General features: G+C 43.3%; 1 protein-coding gene across 1 annotated transcript; it reads left to right on the top strand.

Annotated features, from left to right (window-relative positions):
* Positions 1-1,018: 1,018 nt before the first annotated feature.
* On the top strand, positions 1,019-14,058 carry has3 (hyaluronan synthase 3). Its single transcript, XM_061969282.2, has 4 exons — positions 1,019-1,112; positions 1,194-1,726; positions 12,958-13,059; positions 13,129-14,058. The coding sequence occupies exons 1-4, from the start codon at positions 1,019-1,021 to the stop codon at positions 14,056-14,058; spliced, it is 1,659 nt and encodes a 552-aa protein (XP_061825266.1).
* The last annotated feature ends 7,454 nt before the right edge of the window (positions 14,059-21,512 follow it).

Genomic DNA, 21,512 nt, shown 5'->3' on the forward strand with positions numbered 1-21,512 from the left:
ATAAAACATTGTCCTTTACAATTATAAAAGCTTTTTACAAAAATCTACTACTCTGCTTGCAGGTCAGCAGACTGGGGTAGATCCTGCTGAAATCCTATGTATTGAATGAATAGAGAATCCTTTTGAATCGGGAAAAAAATCGTTTTTGAATCGAGAATTGCATTGAATCGAAAAAAAAATCGATTTTGAATCGAATCGTGACCCCAAGAACCAATATTGAATCGAATCGTGGGACACTCAAAGATTTGCAGCCCTAGTTGTTTGTCATGATGTTAGAGATCACTGCATAAGATGATTAGTATTAATGATCCCAGCACTTTTACTGTTATTGATAGGAACGTTATTCATCCATCCATCCATTCAGTTCAGTTCAGTTCAGTTCAGTTCAGTTTCAGTTTATTTCGAACATGCGTACGATACAATATAATGCATCACACAATTCCAGTTGTTTCATTACAGCATGTCCGAAAAGGCCACACCGCTTGCTGGATTGTCAGCGCATTACGGCTATCATAGTCAAACGTACTGTGCTTCAACATGCAGGTATTATTATGGTGTGTGTATTAGGACCCCAAAATGGCCTATGGGGAGACATATTATGCAAAACCAAGTTTTCTTACCTAATGGTACCGGCTGATGTGTATTAAAATCAACATTCAATCAAGTTTAGGGCATTTTTAGCGCAGTTGAATCGGATGTGACGTGTAGCACTGTCATTGTGAAGGACTCAAGCGTGTGACTGGTGGGAAAAAGAGAGTGTTCAAATGAAAAAAATGTTTTCGTGATGTTTTGGAGACCCTGCAATTCTCAGTGTGTGTTTGCCCAATGGTAAGTCTGCCCCTGGCCCCACCAGAGATTATAAACCCTCCTGACTGTGAGGCCAACATGCTAAGCACTAAGACAGTCAATTCACACGATTCCAGGAATTTTGCAAGCCAAATGCTATAAATGTCTTTTATAAAAAGTCAGTGAAATTTGTCTCCATGATTATTTCTGTTATTCTCATGTTCACCCACAGATGCCCTCTCGCCTCAGGAATGCGTTGAACATTGGGGTCACCACCCTTTTTGCAGCGGTGGTCCTTTTCACCGTCCTGCTGGCCTATGTCACAGGTAAGCTGCAGATAAGGATCGCGTATTTCTGCTATGAAGAAAAAATGTTGTGTTTTGATTCCACTTTCCTGTGCTTTAAAGGCTACCAGTTCATCCATACTGAGCAGCACCACCTGTCCTTTGGCCTCTATGGTGCCTTCCTCTCCCTCCACCTTCTCCTCCAGAGCCTTTTTGCCTACCTGGAACATCGGCGGATGAAGGCGCCCATCTGTCCTCAGCACCTGCGTCGCTCCGTGGCCCTCTGCGTCGCCGCCTACCAGGAGGACCCGGACTACTTGAGGAAGTGTCTCCGCAGCATCAGGCGGATTTCTTACCCCGGACTCAAAGTGGTGCTGGTGGTCGATGGGAACCGACTGGAGGACCGTTACATGATGGACATTTTCCAGGAGGTGATGGGCGGGGCCGATCAGGCCGGCTGCATGGTGTGGAAGGGGAACTACCACAGTGACGGGAGCGGAGGGATGAGGAGCACGGTTCACATGGAGGAGGCGGCGCGGGTGACTCGGCTGGTCAGAGGCTGTCGCTTTTCCTGCGTCATGCAGGAGTGGGGAGGGAAGAGGGAAGTGATGTACACGGCCTTTAAAGCCCTGGGGGACACTGTGGATTATGTACAGGTAAGAACTACTCACTCAGATTCTTACTTCAAAGACTGATAGGGTATAAATGGAAACAAAATAGAAAAATATTACAAACCCCGTTTCCATATGAGTTGGGAATTTGTGTTAGATGTAAATATAAACGGAATACAATGATTTGCAAATCATTTTCAACCCATATTCAGTTGAATATGCTACAAAGACAACATATTTGATGTTCAAACTGATAAACATTTTTTTTTTTTGCAAATAATCATTAACTTTAGAATTTGATACCAGCAACACGTGACAAAGAAGTTGGGAAAGGTGGCAATAAATACTGATAAAGTTGAGGAATGCCCATCAAACACTTATTTGGAACATCCCACAGGTGAACAGGCAAATTGGGAACAGGTGGGTGCCATGATTGGGTATAAAAGTAGATTCCATGAAATGCTCAGTCATTCACAAACAAGGATGGGGCGAAGGTCACCACTTTGTCAACAAATGCGTGCGCAAATTGTTGAACAGTTTAAGAAAAACCTTTCTCAACCAGCTATTGCAAGGAATTTAGGGATTTCACCATCTACGGTCCGTAATATCATCAAAGGGTTCAGAGAATCTGGAAAAATCACTGCACGTAAGCAGCTAAGCCCGTGACCTTCGATCCCTCAGGCTGTACTGCATCAACATGCGACATCAGTGTGTAAAGGATATCATCACATGGGCTCAGGAACACTTCAGAAACCCACTGTCAGTAACTACAGTTGGTCGCTACATCTGTAAGTGCAAGTTAAAACTCTCCTATGCAAGGCAAAAACCGTTTATCAACAACACCCAGAAACGCCGTCGGCTTCGCTGGGCCTGAGCTCATCTAAGATGGACTGATACAAAGTGGAAAAGTGTTCTGTGGTCTGACGAGTCCACATTTCAAATTGTTTTTGGAAACTGTGGATGTCGTGTCCTCCGGACCAAAGAGGAAAAGAACCATCCGGATTGTTATTGGCGCAAAGTTGAAAAGCCTGCATGTGTGATGGTATGGGGGTGTATTAGTGCCCAAGACATGGGTAACTTACACATCTGTGAAGGCGCCATTAATGCTGAAAGGTACATACAGGTTTTGGAGCAACATATGTTGCCATCCAAGCAACGTTACCATGGACGCCCCTGCTTATTTCAGCAAGACAATGCCAAGCCACGTGTTACATCAACGTGGCTTCATAACCACCATGACATACACTATATTGCCAAAAGTATTTGGCCACCCATCCAAATGATGAGAAACAGGTGTCCTAATTACTTGGCCCGGCCACAGGTGTATAAAATCAAGCACTCAGGCATGGAGACTGTTTCTACAAACATTTCCAGCGTGAAACAAATCCAGTCGTGAAATTTCCTTGCTCCTAAATATTCCAAAGTCAACTTTATTATAAGAAAAGTGAAGAGTTTGGGAACAACAGCAAGTCAGCCACCAAGTGGTAGGCCACGTAAATTGACAGAGAGGGGTCAGCGGATGCTGAAGCGCATAGTGCAGAGACTTTCTGCACAGTCAGTTGCTACAGAGCTCCAAACTTTATGTGACCTTCCAATTTGCCCACGTACAGTACGCAGAGAGCTTCATGGAACGACCCCGAACGGGACAAGCGGTAGAAAATGGATGGATGGAAGGTTTGCCCTGCATGGCAGGCGCTGTCTGTAATGCAAGAAAATGGATATTGCAAGAAGGTTTGTCATTTAGGAGACACATTTGAATAATATATCTCCTGAATGAAAAAGTGCAGCTGGGATAGGCTCCAGCACACTCCACGACCTCAATAAGCTGCAGAAAATGGATGGAAAAACAAACACCATTAAAAAAGTATCAGCAGACACCAAAACGAATCAAGTTACTTTGTTTTAATCAGCCCTTTAAGTCATCCAGCAGCTATAAAATCATGAAAGGATATTGCTGAGTAGACAATATGTCTATTATTTTTTTAATTTATGACAGTCCTAATATAAAAAGGAGGAGTCTTCTTTGCAGCAAGCCTCCTTTCTCACGGTCATTTGTGCGTAACTTTGTAATATTTGAAATATGCTAAAAATAGACACAAAGCAGTGGCTGCGGAAAAGTTGTCGTTTTGTCACATTACGAGCGCTAAATGATTATACTTGCATGCCCCCCTTCCGGTATTGTGGCTATGTTGTAAAAATCAGCATATATTCTGCATATACATGAAAAACAGACACACTGTGCTCTCCATTTTGCTCCTTTGAGAGACACAATACTTAGTAGCTCAGCTTCACGCACGCCATCAAGTTTTAATACACGCACACGTTTAGTACAGGGGTCCCCAAACTAAGGCCCGTGGGCCGAATACGGCCCGCCTGCGTCCAAAATCCGGCCCGCGGGAAGTCTCAAGTTTTTATTTTTCATTTGTCCATGTTAGCTACCTCTCTTTGTTTATAATGTCTCTTTTCTGCTGGATCTGCTCTCTATTTTATGCTGCCCTTTTTTTTGCTGCAGCTGTTACATATACTGTAATACTGTACATCAGGGGTGTACAACTCAATTGAGCTCAGGGGCCACATGGAGGGAAATCTGTGCACACGCGGGGCTTGACTATTAAAATCATGGCATTCAAACTAAAAAATAAAGACAACTTCAGATTGTTTTCTTTGTCTTACTTTGGCCAAAAATAGAACAAACACATTCTGAAAATATGACAGTAAAAGTGTAAAAAAAAATACCCGGCAGCGGTAAAGTTTAGATCAGTGGTCTCCTAATACTGCCCGCCAACATCCAAAATCCGGCCCAAATCTCAAGTTGTTTTTTTTATTTGTCCTTTGTAATCTATTTTCTACCGCTTGTTACACTCGGAATCTCCGAGCTGCTCAGGCAAATCATATTGTCTAAAAATGCATTTTTCCATCGATAACGTGACATTATCGCGCTCGCGGCGCAGTGTCGGCAAATGCGCACTCTTTTATATATATATATATATATATATATATATATATATATATATATATATATATATATATATATATATATATATATATTTATATATATATATATATACACATACATATTCCTCACACACTAATTGACTAAAAGAGTGCGTACTTGCCGACACTGCGGCGCGAGCGCGATAATACCATGTTATCGATGGAAAAATGCATTTTTAGACAATATGATTTGCCTGAGCAGCTCGGAGATTTGGCAAGTGCACACTCTTTTAATCAATTAGTGTGTGAGGAATATGGATATATATATATATATATATATATATATATATATATATATATATATATATATATATATATATATAAATATATATAAGACTCGAAGACTTCTATGGAAATGCAAGAACCGAGACTCAGATTTCCCTCGCCCGGACGCGGGTCACCGGGGCCCCCCTCCGGAGCCAGGCCCGGAGTTGGGGCACGATGGCGAGCGCCTGGTGGCCGGGCCTGTCCCCATGGGGCCCGGCCGGGCACAGCCCGAAGAGGCAACGTGGGTCCCCCCTCCAATGGGCTCACCACCCATAGCAGGGGCCATAGAGGTCGGGTGCAATGTGAGCTGGGCGGTAGCCGAAGGCAGGGCACTTGGCGGTCCGATCCTCGGCTACAGAAGCTAGCTCTTGGGACGTGGAACGTCACCTCGCTGGGGGGGAAGGAGCCTGAGCTAGTGCGCGAGGTAGAGAAGTTCCGGTTGGATATAGTCGGACTCACCTCGACGCACAGCAAGGGCTCTGGAACCAGTTCTCTCGAGAGGGGCTGGACTCTCTTCCACTCTGGCGTTGCCAGCAGTGAGAGGCGACGGGCTGGGGTGGCAATTCTTGTTGCCCCCCGGCTCAGAGCCTGCATGTTGGAGTTCAACCCGGTGGACGAGAGGGTAGCTTCCCTCCGCCTTCGGGTGGGGGGACGGGTCCTGACTGTTGTTTGCGCTTACGCGCCAAACAGCAGCTCAGAGTACCCACCCTTTTTGGATTCACTCGAGGGAGTACCGTATTTTCCGCACTATAAGGCGCACCTAAAAACCACAAATTTTCTCAAAAGCTAACAGTGCGCCTTATAACCCGGTGCGCTTTATTACGATTAATTTTCATAAAGTTTCGATCTCGCAACTTCGGTAAACAGCCGCCATCTTTTTTCCCGGTAGAACAGGAAGCGCTTCTTCTTCTACGCAAGCAACCGCCAAGGAAAGCACCCGCCCCCATAGAACAGGAAGCGCTTTAAGCAACCACCCGCCCCCGGAAGAAGAAGAAAAAACGCGCGGATATCACCGTACGTTTCATTTCCTGTTTACATCTGTAAAGACCACAAAATGGCTCCTACAAAGGACAAGGATCCGGTTCATAAAAAGACGCAATCTCTCCATCCGCACACGGATTACTACCGTATTTCACAGCAACTGATATTCCTGTGAACTGCACTGTGGAACGGGAGCACGTACGGTGAATATTCGCACCACAGGGAATGAGAAGTCATCCTTCACTGTGGTTCTAGCTTGCCATGCTAACTTCCACCCATGGTGATATTCAAAAGGAAGACCTTGCCAAAAGAGACCTTTCCAGCCGGCGTCATCATAAAAGCTAACTCGAAGGGATGGATGGATGAAGAAAAGATGAGCGAGTGGTTAAGGGAAGTTTACGCGAAGAGGCCGGGTGGCTTTTTTCACACAGCTCCGAAGGCGAACACACCTTCACTAAGACGGGCAGATAGCGCCGGTCGACATACGCCAACATCTGCCAGTGGATCGTAAATGCCTGGGCAGATAGTTTCGGTCACAACTGTGGTCCGAGCTTTCCGGAAGGCAGGATTCACAGAACTGCTGCACAACAACAGCGACACTGAATCCGATGACTTCGACGAGGCGGAGCCGGCCATTTTTGGATCCCACGCTTGCGCAACTTTTCAATTCGGACACCGAAGACGAAGAATTCGAAGGATTTACGAATGAAGAATAACTTCAGAAGGTGAGCGCTATGTTTATTTTGTGTGTTGTGACATTAACGTTCGAGCAACATTATGTTGCTATTTATTGCTCTACACCATTTTGAATTTTACTATGTTTGTGATTGCACATTTGCGTACATTTTGGGACAGAGTTGTTAGAACGCTGGTTTTCAATATATTATTAAAGTTTGACTGAACTATCTGACTGTTTTTTTGACATTCACTTTAGCGCAGCGTTTTTTTGACATTCACTTTAGCGCAGCGTAGGCGCGGCTTATAGTCCGGGGCGGCTTATTGGTGGACAAAATTATGAAATATGTAATTCATAGAAGGTGCGGCTAATAATCCGGTGCGCCTTATAGTGCGGAAAATACGGTACTTGAGAGTGCTCCCCCGGGTGATTCCCTCGTTCTACTGGGGGACTTCAACGCTCATATTGGCAACGACAGTGAAACCTGGAGAGGCGTGATTGGGAAGAATGGCCGCCCGGATCTGAACCCAAGTGGTGTTTTGTTATTGGACTTTTGTGCCCGTCACGGATTGTCCATAACGAACACCATGTTCAAGCATAAGGGTGTCCATATGTGCACTTGGCACCAGGACACCCTAGGCAGCAGTTCTATGATCGACTTTGTAGTTGTGTCATCGGATTTGCGGCCTCATGTTTTGGACACTCGGGTGAAGAGAGGGGCGGAGCTTTCTACCGATCACCACCTGGTGGTGAGTTGGCTGCGATGGTGGGGGAGGATGCCGGACAGACCTGGCAGGCCCAAACGCATTGTGAGAGTTTGCTGGGAACGTCTGGCAGAGTCTCCTGTCAGAGAGAGTTTCAATTCCCACCTCCGGAAGAACTTTGAACATGTCACGAGGGAGGTGCTGGACATTGAGTCCGAGTGGACCATGTTCCGCACCTCTATTGTCGAGGCGGCTGATTGGAGCTGTGGCCGCAAGGTAGTTGGTGCCTGTCGTGGCGGTAATCCTAGAACCCGTTGGTGGACACCGGCGGTGAGGGATGCCGTCAAGCTGAAGAAGGAGTCCTATCGGGTTCTTTTGGCTCATGGGACTCCTGAGGCAGCGGACAGGTACCGACAGGCCAAGCGGTGTGCGGCTTCAGCGGTCGCGGAGGCAAAAACTCGGACATGGGAGGAGTTCGGGGAAGCCATGGAAAACGACTTCCGGACGGCTTCGAAGCGATTCTGGACCACCATCCACCGCCTCAGGAAGGGGAAGCAGTGCACTACCAACACCGTGTATGGTGCGGATGGTGTTCTGCTGACCTGTTCTGCGGAAGTTGTGGATCGGTGGAGGGAATACTTCGAAGACCTCCTCAATCCCACCAACGCGTCTTCCTATGAGGAAGCAGTGCCTGAGGAATCTGTGGTGGGCTCTCCTATTTCTGGGGCTGAGGTTGCTGAGGTAGTTAAAAAGCTCCTCGGTGGCAAGGCCCCGGGGGTGGATGAGATCCGCCCGGAGTTCCTTAAGGCTCTGGATGCTGTAGGGCTGTCTTGGTTGACAAGACTCTGCAGCATCGCGTGGACATCGGGGGCAGTACCTCTGGATTGGCAGACCGGGGTGGTGGTTCCTCTCTTTAAAAAGGGGAACCGGAGGGTGTGTTCTAACTATCGTGGGATCACACTCCTCAGCCTTCCCGGTAAGGTCTATTCAGGTGTACTGGAGAGGAGGCTACGCCGGATAGTCGAACCTCGGATTCAGGAGGAACAGTGTGGTTTTCGTCCTGGTCGTGGAACTGTGGACCAGCTCTATACTCTCGGCAGGGTCCTTGAGGGTGCATGGGAGTTTGCCCAACCAGTCTACATGTGCTTTGTGGACTTGGAGAAGGCATTCGACCGTGTCCCTCGGGAAGTCCTGTGGGGAGTGCTCAGAGAGTATGGGGTTTCGGACTGTCTGATTGTGGCGGTCCGCTCCCTGTATGATCAGTGTCAGAGCTTGGTTCGCATTGCCGGCAGTAAGTCGGACACGTTTCCGGTGAGGGTTGGACTCCGCCAAGGCTGCCCTTTGTCACCGATTCTGTTCATAACTTTTATGGACAGAATTTCTAGGCGCAGTCAAGGCGTTGAGGGGATCCGGTTTGGTGGCTGCAGGATTAGGTCTCTGCTTTTTGCAGATGATGTGGTCCTGATGGCTTCATCTGGCCAGGATCTTCAGCTCTCACTGGATCGGTTCGCAGCTGAGTGTGAAGCGACTGGTATGAGAATCAGCACCTCCAAGTCCGAGTCCATGGTTCTCGCCCGGAAAAGGGTGGAGTGCCATCTCCGGGTTGGGGAGGAGATCTTGCCCCAAGTGGAGGAGTTCAAGTACCTCGGAGTCTTGTTCACGAGTGAGGGAAGAGTGGATCGTGAGATCGACAGGCGGATCGGTGCGGCGTCTTCAGTAATGCGGACGCTGTATCGATCCGTTGTGGTGAAGAAGGAGCTGAGCCGGAAGGCAAAGCTCTCAATTTACCGGTCGATCTACGTTCCCATCCTCACCTATGGTCATGAGCTTTGGGTTATGACCGAAAGGACAAGATCACGGGTACAAGCGGCCGAAATGAGTTTCCTCCGCCGGGTGGCGGGGCTCTCCCTTAGAGATAGGGTGAGAAGCTCTGCCATCCGGGGGGAGCTCAAAGTAAAGCCGCTGCTCCTCCGCATCGAGAGGAGCCAGATGAGGTGGTTCGGGCATCTGGTCAGGATGCCACCCGAGCGCCTCCCTAAGGAGGTGTTTAGGGCATGTCCAACCGGTAGGAGGCCACGAGGAAGACCCAGGACACGTTGGGAAGACTATGTCTCCCGGCTGGCCTGGGAACGCCTCGGGATCCCCCGGGAGGAGCTGGACGAAGTGGCTGGGGAGAGGGAAGTCTGGGCTTCCCTGCTTAGGCTGCTGCCCCCGCGACCCGACCTCGGATAAGCGGAAGAAGATGGATGGATGGATGGATAAATATATATATATATATATGTATATATATATATATATATATATATATATATATATATATATCATGGAAAGAAAAAAAATGTAAAAAGAAAACATTTTTATTAAATTGTTATATGTATCCAGTGATTATACTATAAAGTTATTTTCCATTTAACTTCACCCGTTTTAGATTATTTTTATTTAAAATCGCTGAATTTTCACATTTGCCGTTCAAATACTGAGAAGAGACGGTGCGGTGGACAGCAGCCAGTTGAGGCACGTCACTGCGTTGTGCCTCACCATGGATTGCGGACTCGGCTAACTGCTGGCCTGCTGTGCAGTGAGACCGTATTGCTATATGAACTATATTATACATTTCCATAGTTTAGTTAGCTGAGGTATATAATGTACAGTGTATTTTGTCAACAACTGTATGTGTGTAATGTATTTCTTGTGCTGAGCGATCATAAAACGGCTGCAAAAGACGCACTGGCTGAGGCTCGCCTCCTGCACCCCCGCCGTAGAATGCACGGCAACCCTTGACGGGAGTGTTATATCAACTAAAGCCCACACTTAAACTTTCCACGTGCAAGATTGAATCTATTTAAAAAAGTTATTTCATAAGAAGCCAAAAAGTGCAAAAACAATAATGTTCGTGTTGGAGGAGTTGTGTATGACTGCAGGGCCACAACATTAGGTACACCTGCAGACTGCAGGTGTACCTAATTCACAACTCCTCCAACACGAACATTATTGTTTTTGCACTTTTTGGCTTCTTATTAAATAACTTTTGTAACCTATTTTAATGGGCTTTCCTCTTTGTGATGTTAAGTTCCTGTTATGCGCTGTTATACAGTATATGCCTTGAGCTCTTATTTTGAAGGCGCTAAGAGCGGAAGTGATGACACGTTGGAGTGGAGTGGAAGTTTTTAAAAGAAGGTAAATAAAGTAATCCTCGTGTAAACTGGAGCCTCCGTGTTTTTTATTTTGTAGTTTCATACAGTATAGGCGACATTTATAAACCCTCGGTTACACTTTTTTAAATAGATTCAATCTTGCACGTGGAAAATTTAAGTGAGGGCTTTAGTTGATATAACACTCTCGTCAGGGGGTGCATTAATCCAGCACAACAGCGGCTCATGGACTTATTTTATTTGTAAAGGTAAGACCATAATAACGTTTTTTTTAATTAAATGTGCTTTTTTGTGTGCTACAGTTTGTATGTGTAAAGTTAAAGTTAAGTTAAAGTACCAATGATTGTCACACACACACTAGGTGTAATGAAATTTGTCCTCTGCATTTGACCCATCCCCTTGATCACCCCCTGGGAGGTGAGGGGAGCAGTGGGCAGCAGCGGCGCCGCGCCCGGGAATAATTTTTGGTGATTTAATAACCCCCAATTCCAACCCTTGATGCTGAGTGCCAAGCAGGGAAGAATGCTGGTATGAGCTTTTAAACATAACCCGTTAACTGCTGCCAATCAAATGGTGAATAAGATACTCTTTAGGGTTCATATGTTTGTAAATCTGACTGTGATGAAGTCAGTGCCTCACCAGCCATCAACCTCACCGCACGTCACTGATATATACATATATACAGTCGCGATCAAATGTTTACATACACTTGTAAAGAACATAATGTCATGGCTGTCTTGTGTTTCCAATACTTTCTACAACTCTTATTTTTTTGTGATAGAGTGATTGAAACACATACTCGTTGGTCACAAAAAACATTCATGAAGTTTGGTTCTTTAATGAATTTATTATGGGTCTACTGAAAATGTGAGCAAATCTGCTGGGTCAAAAGTATACATACAGCAATGTTAATATTTGGTTACATGTCCCTTGGCAAGTTTCACTGCAATAAGGCGCTTTTGGTAGCCATCCACAAGCTTCTGGTTGAATTGTTGACCACTCCTCTTGACAAAATTGGTGCAGTTCAGCTAAATTTGTTGGTTTTCTGACATGGACTTGTTTCGTCAGCATTGTCCACACGTTTAAGTCAGGACTTTGGGAAGGCCATTCTAAAACCTTAATTCTAGCCTGATTTAGCCATTTCTTTACCACTTTTGATGTGTGTTTGGGGTCATTGTCCTGTTGGAACACCCAACTGCGCCCAAGACCCAACCTCCGGGCTGATGATTTTGGGTTGTCCTGAAGAATTTGGAGGTAATCCTCCTTTTTCATTGTCCCATTTAAAGCACCAGTTCCATTGGCAGCAAAACAGGCCCAGAGCATAATACTACCACCATCATGCTTGATGGTAGGAATGGTGTTTCTGGGATTAAAGGCCTCACCTTCTCTCTTCCAACCATATTGCTGGGTATTGTGGCCAAACAGCTCAATTTTTGTTTCATCTGACCACAGTACTTTCCTCCAGAAAGTCTTATCTTTGTCCATGTGATGTCAGATGAAACAAATATATGTATATATATGTATATATATATATATATATATATATATATATATATATATATATATATATATATATATATATATATATATATATATATATGTCTTAATAAGGTTATCCAAAAAATAGTGCTCGATACCGTAGTAGAGCGCAATATATGTATGTGTGGGGAAAAAAAATCACAAGACTATTTCATCTGAGATGAAATAGTCTTGTGATTTTTTTTTCCCCACACATACATATATATATATATATATATATATATATATATATATATATATATATATATATATATATATATATACAAACATATATATATATATATATATATATATACTTATATATATATATATATATATATATATACATATATAAATTGTTGCATCTGACCAGTTCTTCCTCCAAGGGAATCTAAGTTACTGGTCATTCCCAAGTTCTTTTGGATGCCGTATAAACTGAGTAAGAAGGATCACCATGACAGAATAGGAATATCATCAAGTTTTACTGAAATTTCAGGAGAACAACCCAGACTAATACATTCATACCGGCTTCCTAAGTTGTTCTAACACTCATACGGAAGAGCCTCCTTCTTTCACAGAAAGAAAGCCCCCACCTTTCAGGGAAGGAACACGGCCCCCATTGTTCTACTGCAGATAAGATATAACGGAGTAATCCAACTCCTACATTCCAAATCTTTAAGGTAACACACACAGTGTATTTGCGGACATAAGATGAAAAAATAAAAAGAGTACAAATGGAAAAATACTATGACTATGACTATGAATAAAAAGAAAAAACTCTTAAATATGTATATATGCACTCTTTACAACATATATATATACACACACACACACACACACACAAACGCACGCACACACAGCCTGACCCCCAGCCCAATTTTTTTAATCCAATGCGGCCCCCGAGTCAAAAAGTTTGGGGACCCCTGCTTTAGTAGATGGGACTGTGAGGGCTTCATTAACTTGTGCTTGTTTGGTTCTTCCTAGGTGTGTGACTCAGACACCGTTCTAGATCCAGCATGTACCATAGAGATGCTGAAGATCCTTGAGGAGGACCTACGAGTGGGAGGGGTTGGTGGAGATGTGCAGGTAGAACATCAACCAAAGCTCATGACTAAAATGTCGTATTGGTAACAGATGAACAATTATTTCTACCAGATCCTCAACAAGTACGACTCATGGATCTCCTTCCTGAGCAGCGTCCGCTACTGGATGGCCTTCAACATCGAGCGAGCCTGCCAGTCCTACTTTGGATGCGTCCAGTGTATCAGCGGTCCTCTGGGGATGTACAGGAACTCCCTTCTCCAGAGTTTCCTGGAGGCCTGGTACCATCAGACTTTCCTGGGCTCCAAGTGCAGCTTTGGTGATGACCGCCACCTCACCAACCGCGTGCTGAGCTTCGGCTACAAGACAAAGTATACGGCACGGTCGCAGTGCCAGACCGAAACGCCGACCGAGTACTTGCGCTGGCTGAACCAGCAGACGCGCTGGAGTAAGTCCTACTTCCGCGAGTGGCTCTACAACGCTCTGTGGTTCCACAAGCACAGCCTATGGATGACCTACGAGTCAGTGGTCACCGGATTCTTCCCTTTCTTCCTGGTAGCCACGGTCATCCATCTTTTCTACCGTGGAAGGCTGTGGAACATCTTGCTCTTCTTGCTGACCGTCCAGCTGGTGGGGATGCTGAAGGCGACCTACGCCTGTTTCCTGCGCGGTAGCCTGATCATGATCTTCATGTCGCTCTACTCTCTGCTCTACATGTCCAGCTTGCTCCCCGCTAAAATATTCGCCTTGCTCACCATCAACAAAGCCGGGTGGGGCACTTCCGGTCGCAGGAAGATCGTCGTCAACCTAATCGGCGCCGTTCCTGTCACGGTGTGGGCGCTGGTGCTGCTCGGAGGCGTGGCGTACACCGTTTACTGTGAAGCACAGCAGCCGTTGAGCGAATCCGAAAAGGCCTTGTTGATAGCGGGGACGATACTGTACGCCTGCTACTGGCTCATTTTGCTGGTGCTCTACCTCGCAATTGTCGCCAAACGATGCACCAAGAGAGAGGAACAGTATCACCTGTCGTACGTGGAGGCATAAAAGGGCTTCGTGTCGGCAGCCAACTGCTGTTCGACTCTTGCACCTCTGTAAACTGCGAAGGAGATGCAGTCACATCTGGATTGCAGGTGCCAAAGAAGTGAGGATGTGAAATCCCAGCAGCAGGGATAACTGGATCCAAGATGCTTGATGCCGTGATCAAACATTGTAAACATCATGTCGTCAGGTTAGCACGCAACCACAACAAAAGGGTCCGGTGTGGTGCTGGTGACGTTGCACCTACAGCAGGGAATAAATCCGATGCAACAAAGGTTTTTAGGTTAGATAGTCATTTTAATGACGTTTACAGTAGATCCTCGCATAGTCGCATTTCTTTTTGTCTCCTTTAAATTGTAAACGATTGTTTTTTTTTGGTTTTTACCGTAACTTAAATAGAAAGTGGTATGATGGCGCTCTCTACAGGGAAAAAAAAGAGTGCAGCAACTCACTCACCTTTGACAAGACTGCATGTTTTGTAATTACAATACTGTGTGCCTGGGATTGTTTGATGATGTCTAAAATTGAATTCAAAATGTGTTGAACAATAAGAGGGTATACTGCATAATAGGCTTTAAAGTTGTAAAACTAGCTACTTTTTAGTTTTTTTTTAGGGTGGGTCCATTTGGCGTGGTTATTCACCATTCGCCTGGGGTCTTGTAACGTACGTAACCCCTGTAAATAGCATGGAATTACTGCAGGGGAAAAAATGCAATTTTTCTTAAACATTTCTGACATGTAACATGTAAGAACAAGGCGATGGAGTTGGTGGCGGGATTGTCAAATGAAAGCATTGTTGATTTATTTAAGGCAGGGGTGTCAAACTAATTTTAGATTGGGGGCCACATGGATAAAAATCTCCCCCCCAAATGGGCTGGACTGGTAAAATTACGACACAATTTCAGGTTGTTTTCTTTGTCTAAAAATAGAAGAAGCACATTCTGAAAATGTACAAATAATAATTGTTGTTGGGTTTTTTTTACACTTACAAGTTCTGTTTAACAGTATCGTTGTTGTTATTTATATTTTCTGAAAAAATGATGTGATAATGTTCATCAGTCAACTCATTGGTGTTCATTTTCAATCTAACAAGATGAAAAAATTATATCAATCAAATTACAGGATGTTATTTATGTACAAACCCCGTTTCCATATGAGTTGGGAAATTGTGTTAGATGTAAATATAAACGGAATACAATGATTTGCAAATCATTTTCAACCCATATTCAGTTGAATATGCTACAAAGACAACATATTTGATGTTCAAACTGATAAACTTTTTTTTTTTTGCAAATAATCATTAACTTTAGAATTTGATGCCAGCAACACGTGACAAAGAAGTTGGGATAGGTGGCAATAAATACTGATAAAGTTGAGGAATGCTCATCAAACACTTATTTGGAACATCCCACAGGTGTGCAGGCTAATTGGGAACAGGTGGGTGCCATGATTGGGTATAAAAACAGCTTCCCAAAAAATGCTCAGTCTTTCACAAGAAAGGATGGGGCGATGTACACCCCTTTGTCCACAACTGCGTGAGCAAATAGTCAAACAGTTTAAGAACAACGTTTCTCAAAGTGCAATTGCAAGAAATTTAGGGATTTCAACATCAACGGTCCATAATATCATCAAAAGGTTCAGAGAATCTGGAGAAATCACTGCACGTAAGCGGCATGGCCGGAAACCAACATTGAATGACCGTGACCTTCGATCCCTCAGACGGCACTGTATCAAAAACCGACATCAATCTCTAAAGGATATCACCACATGGGCTCAGGAACACTTCAGAAAACCACTGTCACTAAATACAGTTCGTCGCTACATCTGTAAGTGCAAGTTAAAGCTCTACTATGCAAAGCAAAAGCCATTTATCAACAACATCCAGAAACGCTGCCGTATCCTCTGGGCCCGAGATCATCTAAGATGGACTCATGCAAAGTGGAAAAGTGTTCTGTGGTCTGACGAGTCCACATTTCAAATAGTTTTTGGAAATATTCAACATCGTGTCATCTGGACCAAAGGGGAAGCGAACCATCCAGACTGTTATCGACGCAAAGTTCAAAAGCCAGCATCTGTGATGGTATGGGGGTGTATTAGTGCCCAAGGCATGGGTAACTTACACATCTGTGAAGGCACCATTAATGCTGAAAGGTACATACAGGTTTTGGAACAACATATGCTGCCATCTAAGCGCCGTCTTTTTCATGGACGCCCCTGCTTATTTCAGCAAGACAATGCCAAGCCACATTCAGCACGTGTTACAACAGCGTGGCTTCGTAAAAAAAAGAGTGCAGGTACTTTCCTGGCTCGCCTGCAGTCCAGACCTGTCTCCCATCGAAAATGTGTGGCGCATTATGAAGCGTAAAATACGACAGCGGAGACCCCGGACTGTTGAACGACTGAAGCTCTACATAAAACAAGAATGGGAAAGAATTCCACTTTCAAAGCTTCAACAATTAGTTTCCTCAGTTCCCAACCGTTTATTGAGTGTTGTTAAAAGGAAAGGCCATGTAACACAGTGGTGAACATGCCCTTTCCCAACTACTTTGGCACGTGTTGCAGCCATGAAATTCTAAGTTAATTATTATTTGCAAAAAAAAAATAAAGTTTATGAGTTTGAACATCAAATATCTTGTCTTTGTAGTGCATTCAATTGAATATGGGTTGAAAAGGATTTGCAAATCATTGTATTCCGTTTATATTTACATCTAACACAATTTCCCAACTCATATGGAGACGGGGTTTGTAGTTTGATCATTTTCCTCGACTGACATATGTAGCATCATCTACAAAGATACAAAGAATTGCTATTGCGACATCCAGTTGACACATTTAGAACAGCTGTTTCTTTTATTCAAACATTTCAGGTACATTTTTATGCTTAGCAAACTCATCCTGCGGGCCGGATAAAACCTGTTTGCGGGCCTGATCCGGCCCTCGGGCCGTACGTTTGACACCCCTGATTTAAGAGGTTTATGCAGGGCTATCCCGAAGCAGCTGAGACAGGCCCCGGCACCCCCCGCAACCCCCAAACGGGACAAGTGGTAGAAAATGGATGGATGGATATCCTAAAGGCAGCCGAGGGTTGTTTGCTGCCCACAGCCAGTTTTTTATTTGGCCGCTGCAAAATCAAAGGCAGGAGTGTCAAACACGTTTTCATTGAAGGCCACATCACAGTAATGGCTGCTCTCAGAGGGTGACTTGTAACAGTGATTATACAGTCATTTCCGGACTATAGAACGCACCTAAATATAAGCCGCACCCACCTAACATTTGGACAATTCTTTTTAATACTTATATTAGCCGCAGGAGTCTTTAAGCCACAGGTGTACACATTGAAACTTGAAATATTTAAACAGGCGCTTCTGTTCATTCACAGATGTAACAAAATACAGTGCCTATAACACGGCATTGAGCCTACCAGAGCGGTCATTAAGCGCAGTCTTTGGCCTTCTGCTCCTCCTGGATGGCGGCTGTTTCCTTTTTCGATGGCCGGGTAAATTAGGCTTCGGTGCAGTGTAGTGTGCATTTTGCCGTGTCTTCTCTATGATGAGGGTGAGTCCATAATGCTGACTGAATGATTGTGTGAGCGTGTTTGATTTAATGTGAAAAATTGCATTGGTCCACCATGACCCGTTCAGCTATTTCACGTGACAAGGCTAAATTTATTGGCGGCATGTGAAATTTGTGAACCCGGGAAAATATATTAATTAGCCTTAGCATGGCATAAAGCGCAGGTTTCAAAGTGTGGGGTAAAAGTAGTGACTTATATTCAGGAAATTACAGTATATGAACTTTAATGTACAAACCCCGTTTCCATTTGAGTTGGGAAATTGTGTTAGATGTAAATATAAACGAAATACAATGATTTGCAAATCATTTTCAACCCATATTCAATTGAATGCACTACAAAGACAAGATATTTGATGTCCAAACTCATAAACTTTATTTTTTTTTTTGCAAATAATAATTAACTTAGAATTTCATGGCTGCAACATGTGCCAAAGTAGATGGGAAAGGGCATGTTCACCGCTGTGTTACGTCACCTTTTCTTTTAACAACACTCAATAAACAATTGGGAACTGAGGAAACTAATTGTTGAAGCTTTGAAAGTGGAATTCTTTCCCATTCTTGTTTTATGTAGAGCTTCAGTCATTCAACAGTCGGGGGTCTCCGCTGTCGTATTTTACGCTTCATAATGCGCCACACATTTTCGGATGGGAGACAGGTCTGGACTGCAGGCAGACCAGGAAAGTACCCGCACTCTTTTTTTACGAAGCCACGCTGTTGTAACACGTGCTGAATGTGGCTTGGCATTGTCTTGCTGAAATAAGCATGGGTGTCCATGAAAAAGACGGCGCTTAGATCAAAACCTGTATGTACCTTTCAGCATTAATGGTGCCTTCACAGATGTGTAAGTTACCCATGCCTTGGGCACTAATACACCCCCATACCATCGCAGATGCTGGCTTTTGAACTTTGCGTCGATAACAGTCTGGATGGTTTGCTTCCCCTTTGGTCCGAATGACACGATGTCGAATATTTCCAAAACCAATTTGAAATGTGGACTCGTCAGACCACAGAACACTTTTCCACTTTGCATGAGTCCATCTTAGATGATCTCGGGTCCAGAGAAGCCGGTGGCGTTTCTGGATGTTGTTGATGAATGGCTTTTGCTTTAATTTGCACTTATATATGTAGCGACAAACTGTATTTAGTGACAGTGGTTTTCTGAAGTGTTCCTGAGCCCATGTGGTGATACCCTTGTCGGTTCAATGTTGGTTTCCGGCCATGCCGCTTACGTGGAGTGATTTCTCCAGATTCTCTGAACCTTTTGATGATATTATGAACCATAGATGTTGAAATCCCTAAATTTCTTGCAATTGCACTTTGAGAAACGTTGTTCTTAAACTGTTTGACTATTTTCTCACGCAGTTGTGGACAAAGGGGTGTACCTCGCCCCATCCTTTCTTGTGAAAGACTGAGCATTTTTTGGGAAGCTGTTTTTATACCCAATCATGGCACCCACCTGTTCCCAATCAGCCTGTTCACCTGTGGGATGTTCCAAATAAGTGTTTGATGAGCATTCCTCAACTTTATCAGTATTTATTGCCGCCTTTCCCAACTGTTGCTGGCATCAAATTCTAAAGTTACCGGTAATGATTATTTGCAAAAAAGAAAAATGTTTATCAGTTTGAACATCAAATATGTTGTCTTTGTAGCAATTGGAAATGATTTGCAAATCATTGTATTCTGTTTATATTTACATCTAACACAATTATCCAACTCATATGAAAACGGGGTTTGTACAATCGCCATATGTATTTGATTCTTTTTTTTATGTACAATTGATTGATAACTTACTTTGAAGTCATAAGTCAGGTATTTATTGTTATTTTAATTAAGTGTTAAGTGTTTAAGTGTTTTCTTTGTACGTTTTTTTGCATGATCAGATCATATTAAAGTTTAAAAGACTTTAATATGTCAAAATTAAAAGAACGAATACAACATTTTGAACATTTTGTAAGAAAGATGAAGTGCTGTATTTTTTTTCTCAGCGCTTACATCTCTAGATCAACTTCTGATTGACAGCTAAAATACACTCAATTACAAAATAAGAATTCACTTGAAATCAGCATTTGTGGGGTTTGGATCCTTTTGGGCGAACTTCAAGTACACCAGATTATTGGGATTACATATGATTACGTATGATTATACAGGCCCATAAAACCAAAATGAACCAAAAATAGATGCCATATTCAAAGACTGCTACAACCAATGCACAGGCCAGGTATCGTACAGTATGTCAAGCTGAACTTTCATCAGGTAGCATGTTGATGCTATAATGTGAAAATAAGAAATGTAACAGATTATCTCCAAAAATGCAACAGTGTTTTTCTGTGCCATCAATCTTGGCCTTTTATAGGAACAATCGGTTGCATTTCTAAGTTTAAGTGATTCAGATATTTTCCTATATGGTCACGTATGTGCAATTGTGGAGTCAATCCAAAGTATTATGTATCATCTTTTTAAAAGGTAACATTTTAGCACAGGATTACTGTTCTCATAATCAATGACATTTTCAATAAATGTGGAAAAAAATATTCATCGAGCATCAATTCATCAATTCCAGTGACAGCAGTTCAGGACTAAAGATACTATCTTTCAAGTGAGATGCTTGGCACACTTTTTTTCTGGGTCAAGCAAGCAAAAGGAACATGAAAGTTCAAAGTCACAAAGAGAAGTTTTAAGCACTGTTATTTGATGATAAAAAGTCACAAATATTAATGTTAAACACACAGCGTGAAATTTTATTCTGAGACAGGGTAAAGGGGTAGGACCTATAAGACCTATGATGGGCCGTCAGGGACATTATTATATACACTACTGAAATGCTCTTACATAAACAACTAAAATGTTTTTTTTTCTCACTACACTACTGAAACACTCTCACACACTACTGAAATGCTTTCTCTCACATGCACGAGTGAAAAGCTCTCATACATACAAGTGAAATCATTTTAGAATTCTACTGAAATGTTTTTCTTTCACACGCACTAGTGAAAAGCTCTCCAACATACAAGTGAAATTCTTTCACTCATAAGACTGAAAATGTTTTCTCTCACTCGCACTAGTGAAAAGCTCTCTCACACACAAGTGAAATCATTTTACACATACTAGTGAAAAATAATTCCAGGTAAGGTGTGTGTATGTGTGAGAGGTTTTCAGTAGTGTGTATGAGAGTGTTTCAGTAGTGTGTGTGAGAGGGGGAAAAAATCAGTAGTGATAATGAGAGTGTTTCAGTAGTGTGTGTGAGAGAAAAACCTTTCAGTAGTGTGCATGAGAGTGTTTCAGTAATGTGTGTGAGAGAACAATATTTCAGTAGTGTCAATGAGTGTTTCAGTAGTGTGTATGAGAGTGTTTCAGTAGTATGTGTGAGAGTGTTTCAGTAGTGTGTGTCAGAGATAAAACATTTCAGTAGTATGTACGAGTATGTTTCAGTAGTGTGTGTGAGTGTTTCAGTAGTGTGTGTGAGAGAAAAACATTTAAGTTGTTTATGTGAGAGTATTTCAGTAGTGTATGTAAAAGGTAATTCTGAATAATGTCCCTAACGGCCCCTCATAAAGATCTGCTTCTTCCTACTTCTTTTCAGACTTGAATCGTACACATGTAATCATGTGAATGTATCTTGTTGTTGCATGTCCCAAACAATTCAATTATGACCATGAAGAAAGCATACACGAGCTGATAGTAAAGATTACGGAGAATGATTTGTGAAAACGGGGGCCGGCTCTATGTAGGGGCAAGAGAGGGCAAAGCCCCCTCAAATAAGTGAAGTCCCCCCTCAAATAAAAATGTTTAAAGTTGAGAAAGTGCATTTTAATATACCGGTACCCACAAAATGTATCTATGACAAGTTGACATAAATAACCGCAGTAGTGGAGTAATCCACTCGTATG

Source organism: Nerophis lumbriciformis, linkage group LG10, assembly GCF_033978685.3.
Source record: "Nerophis lumbriciformis linkage group LG10, RoL_Nlum_v2.1, whole genome shotgun sequence".
NCBI classification, from domain to species: domain Eukaryota; kingdom Metazoa; phylum Chordata; class Actinopteri; order Syngnathiformes; family Syngnathidae; genus Nerophis; species Nerophis lumbriciformis.

Bases quoted from the DNA above. Each gene is read 5' to 3' on its own strand.
- has3 (XM_061969282.2), top strand. From the start codon at position 1,019: ATGCCCTCTCGCCTCAGGAATGCGTTGAACATTGGGGTCACCACCCTT. The intron at 1,113-1,193 runs GTAAGCTGCAGA...TGTGCTTTAAAG, and splicing joins CCTGCTGGCCTATGTCACAG to GCTACCAGTTCATCCATACT. The intron at 13,060-13,128 runs GTAGAACATCAA...TATTTCTACCAG, and splicing joins GGGTTGGTGGAGATGTGCAG to ATCCTCAACAAGTACGACTC.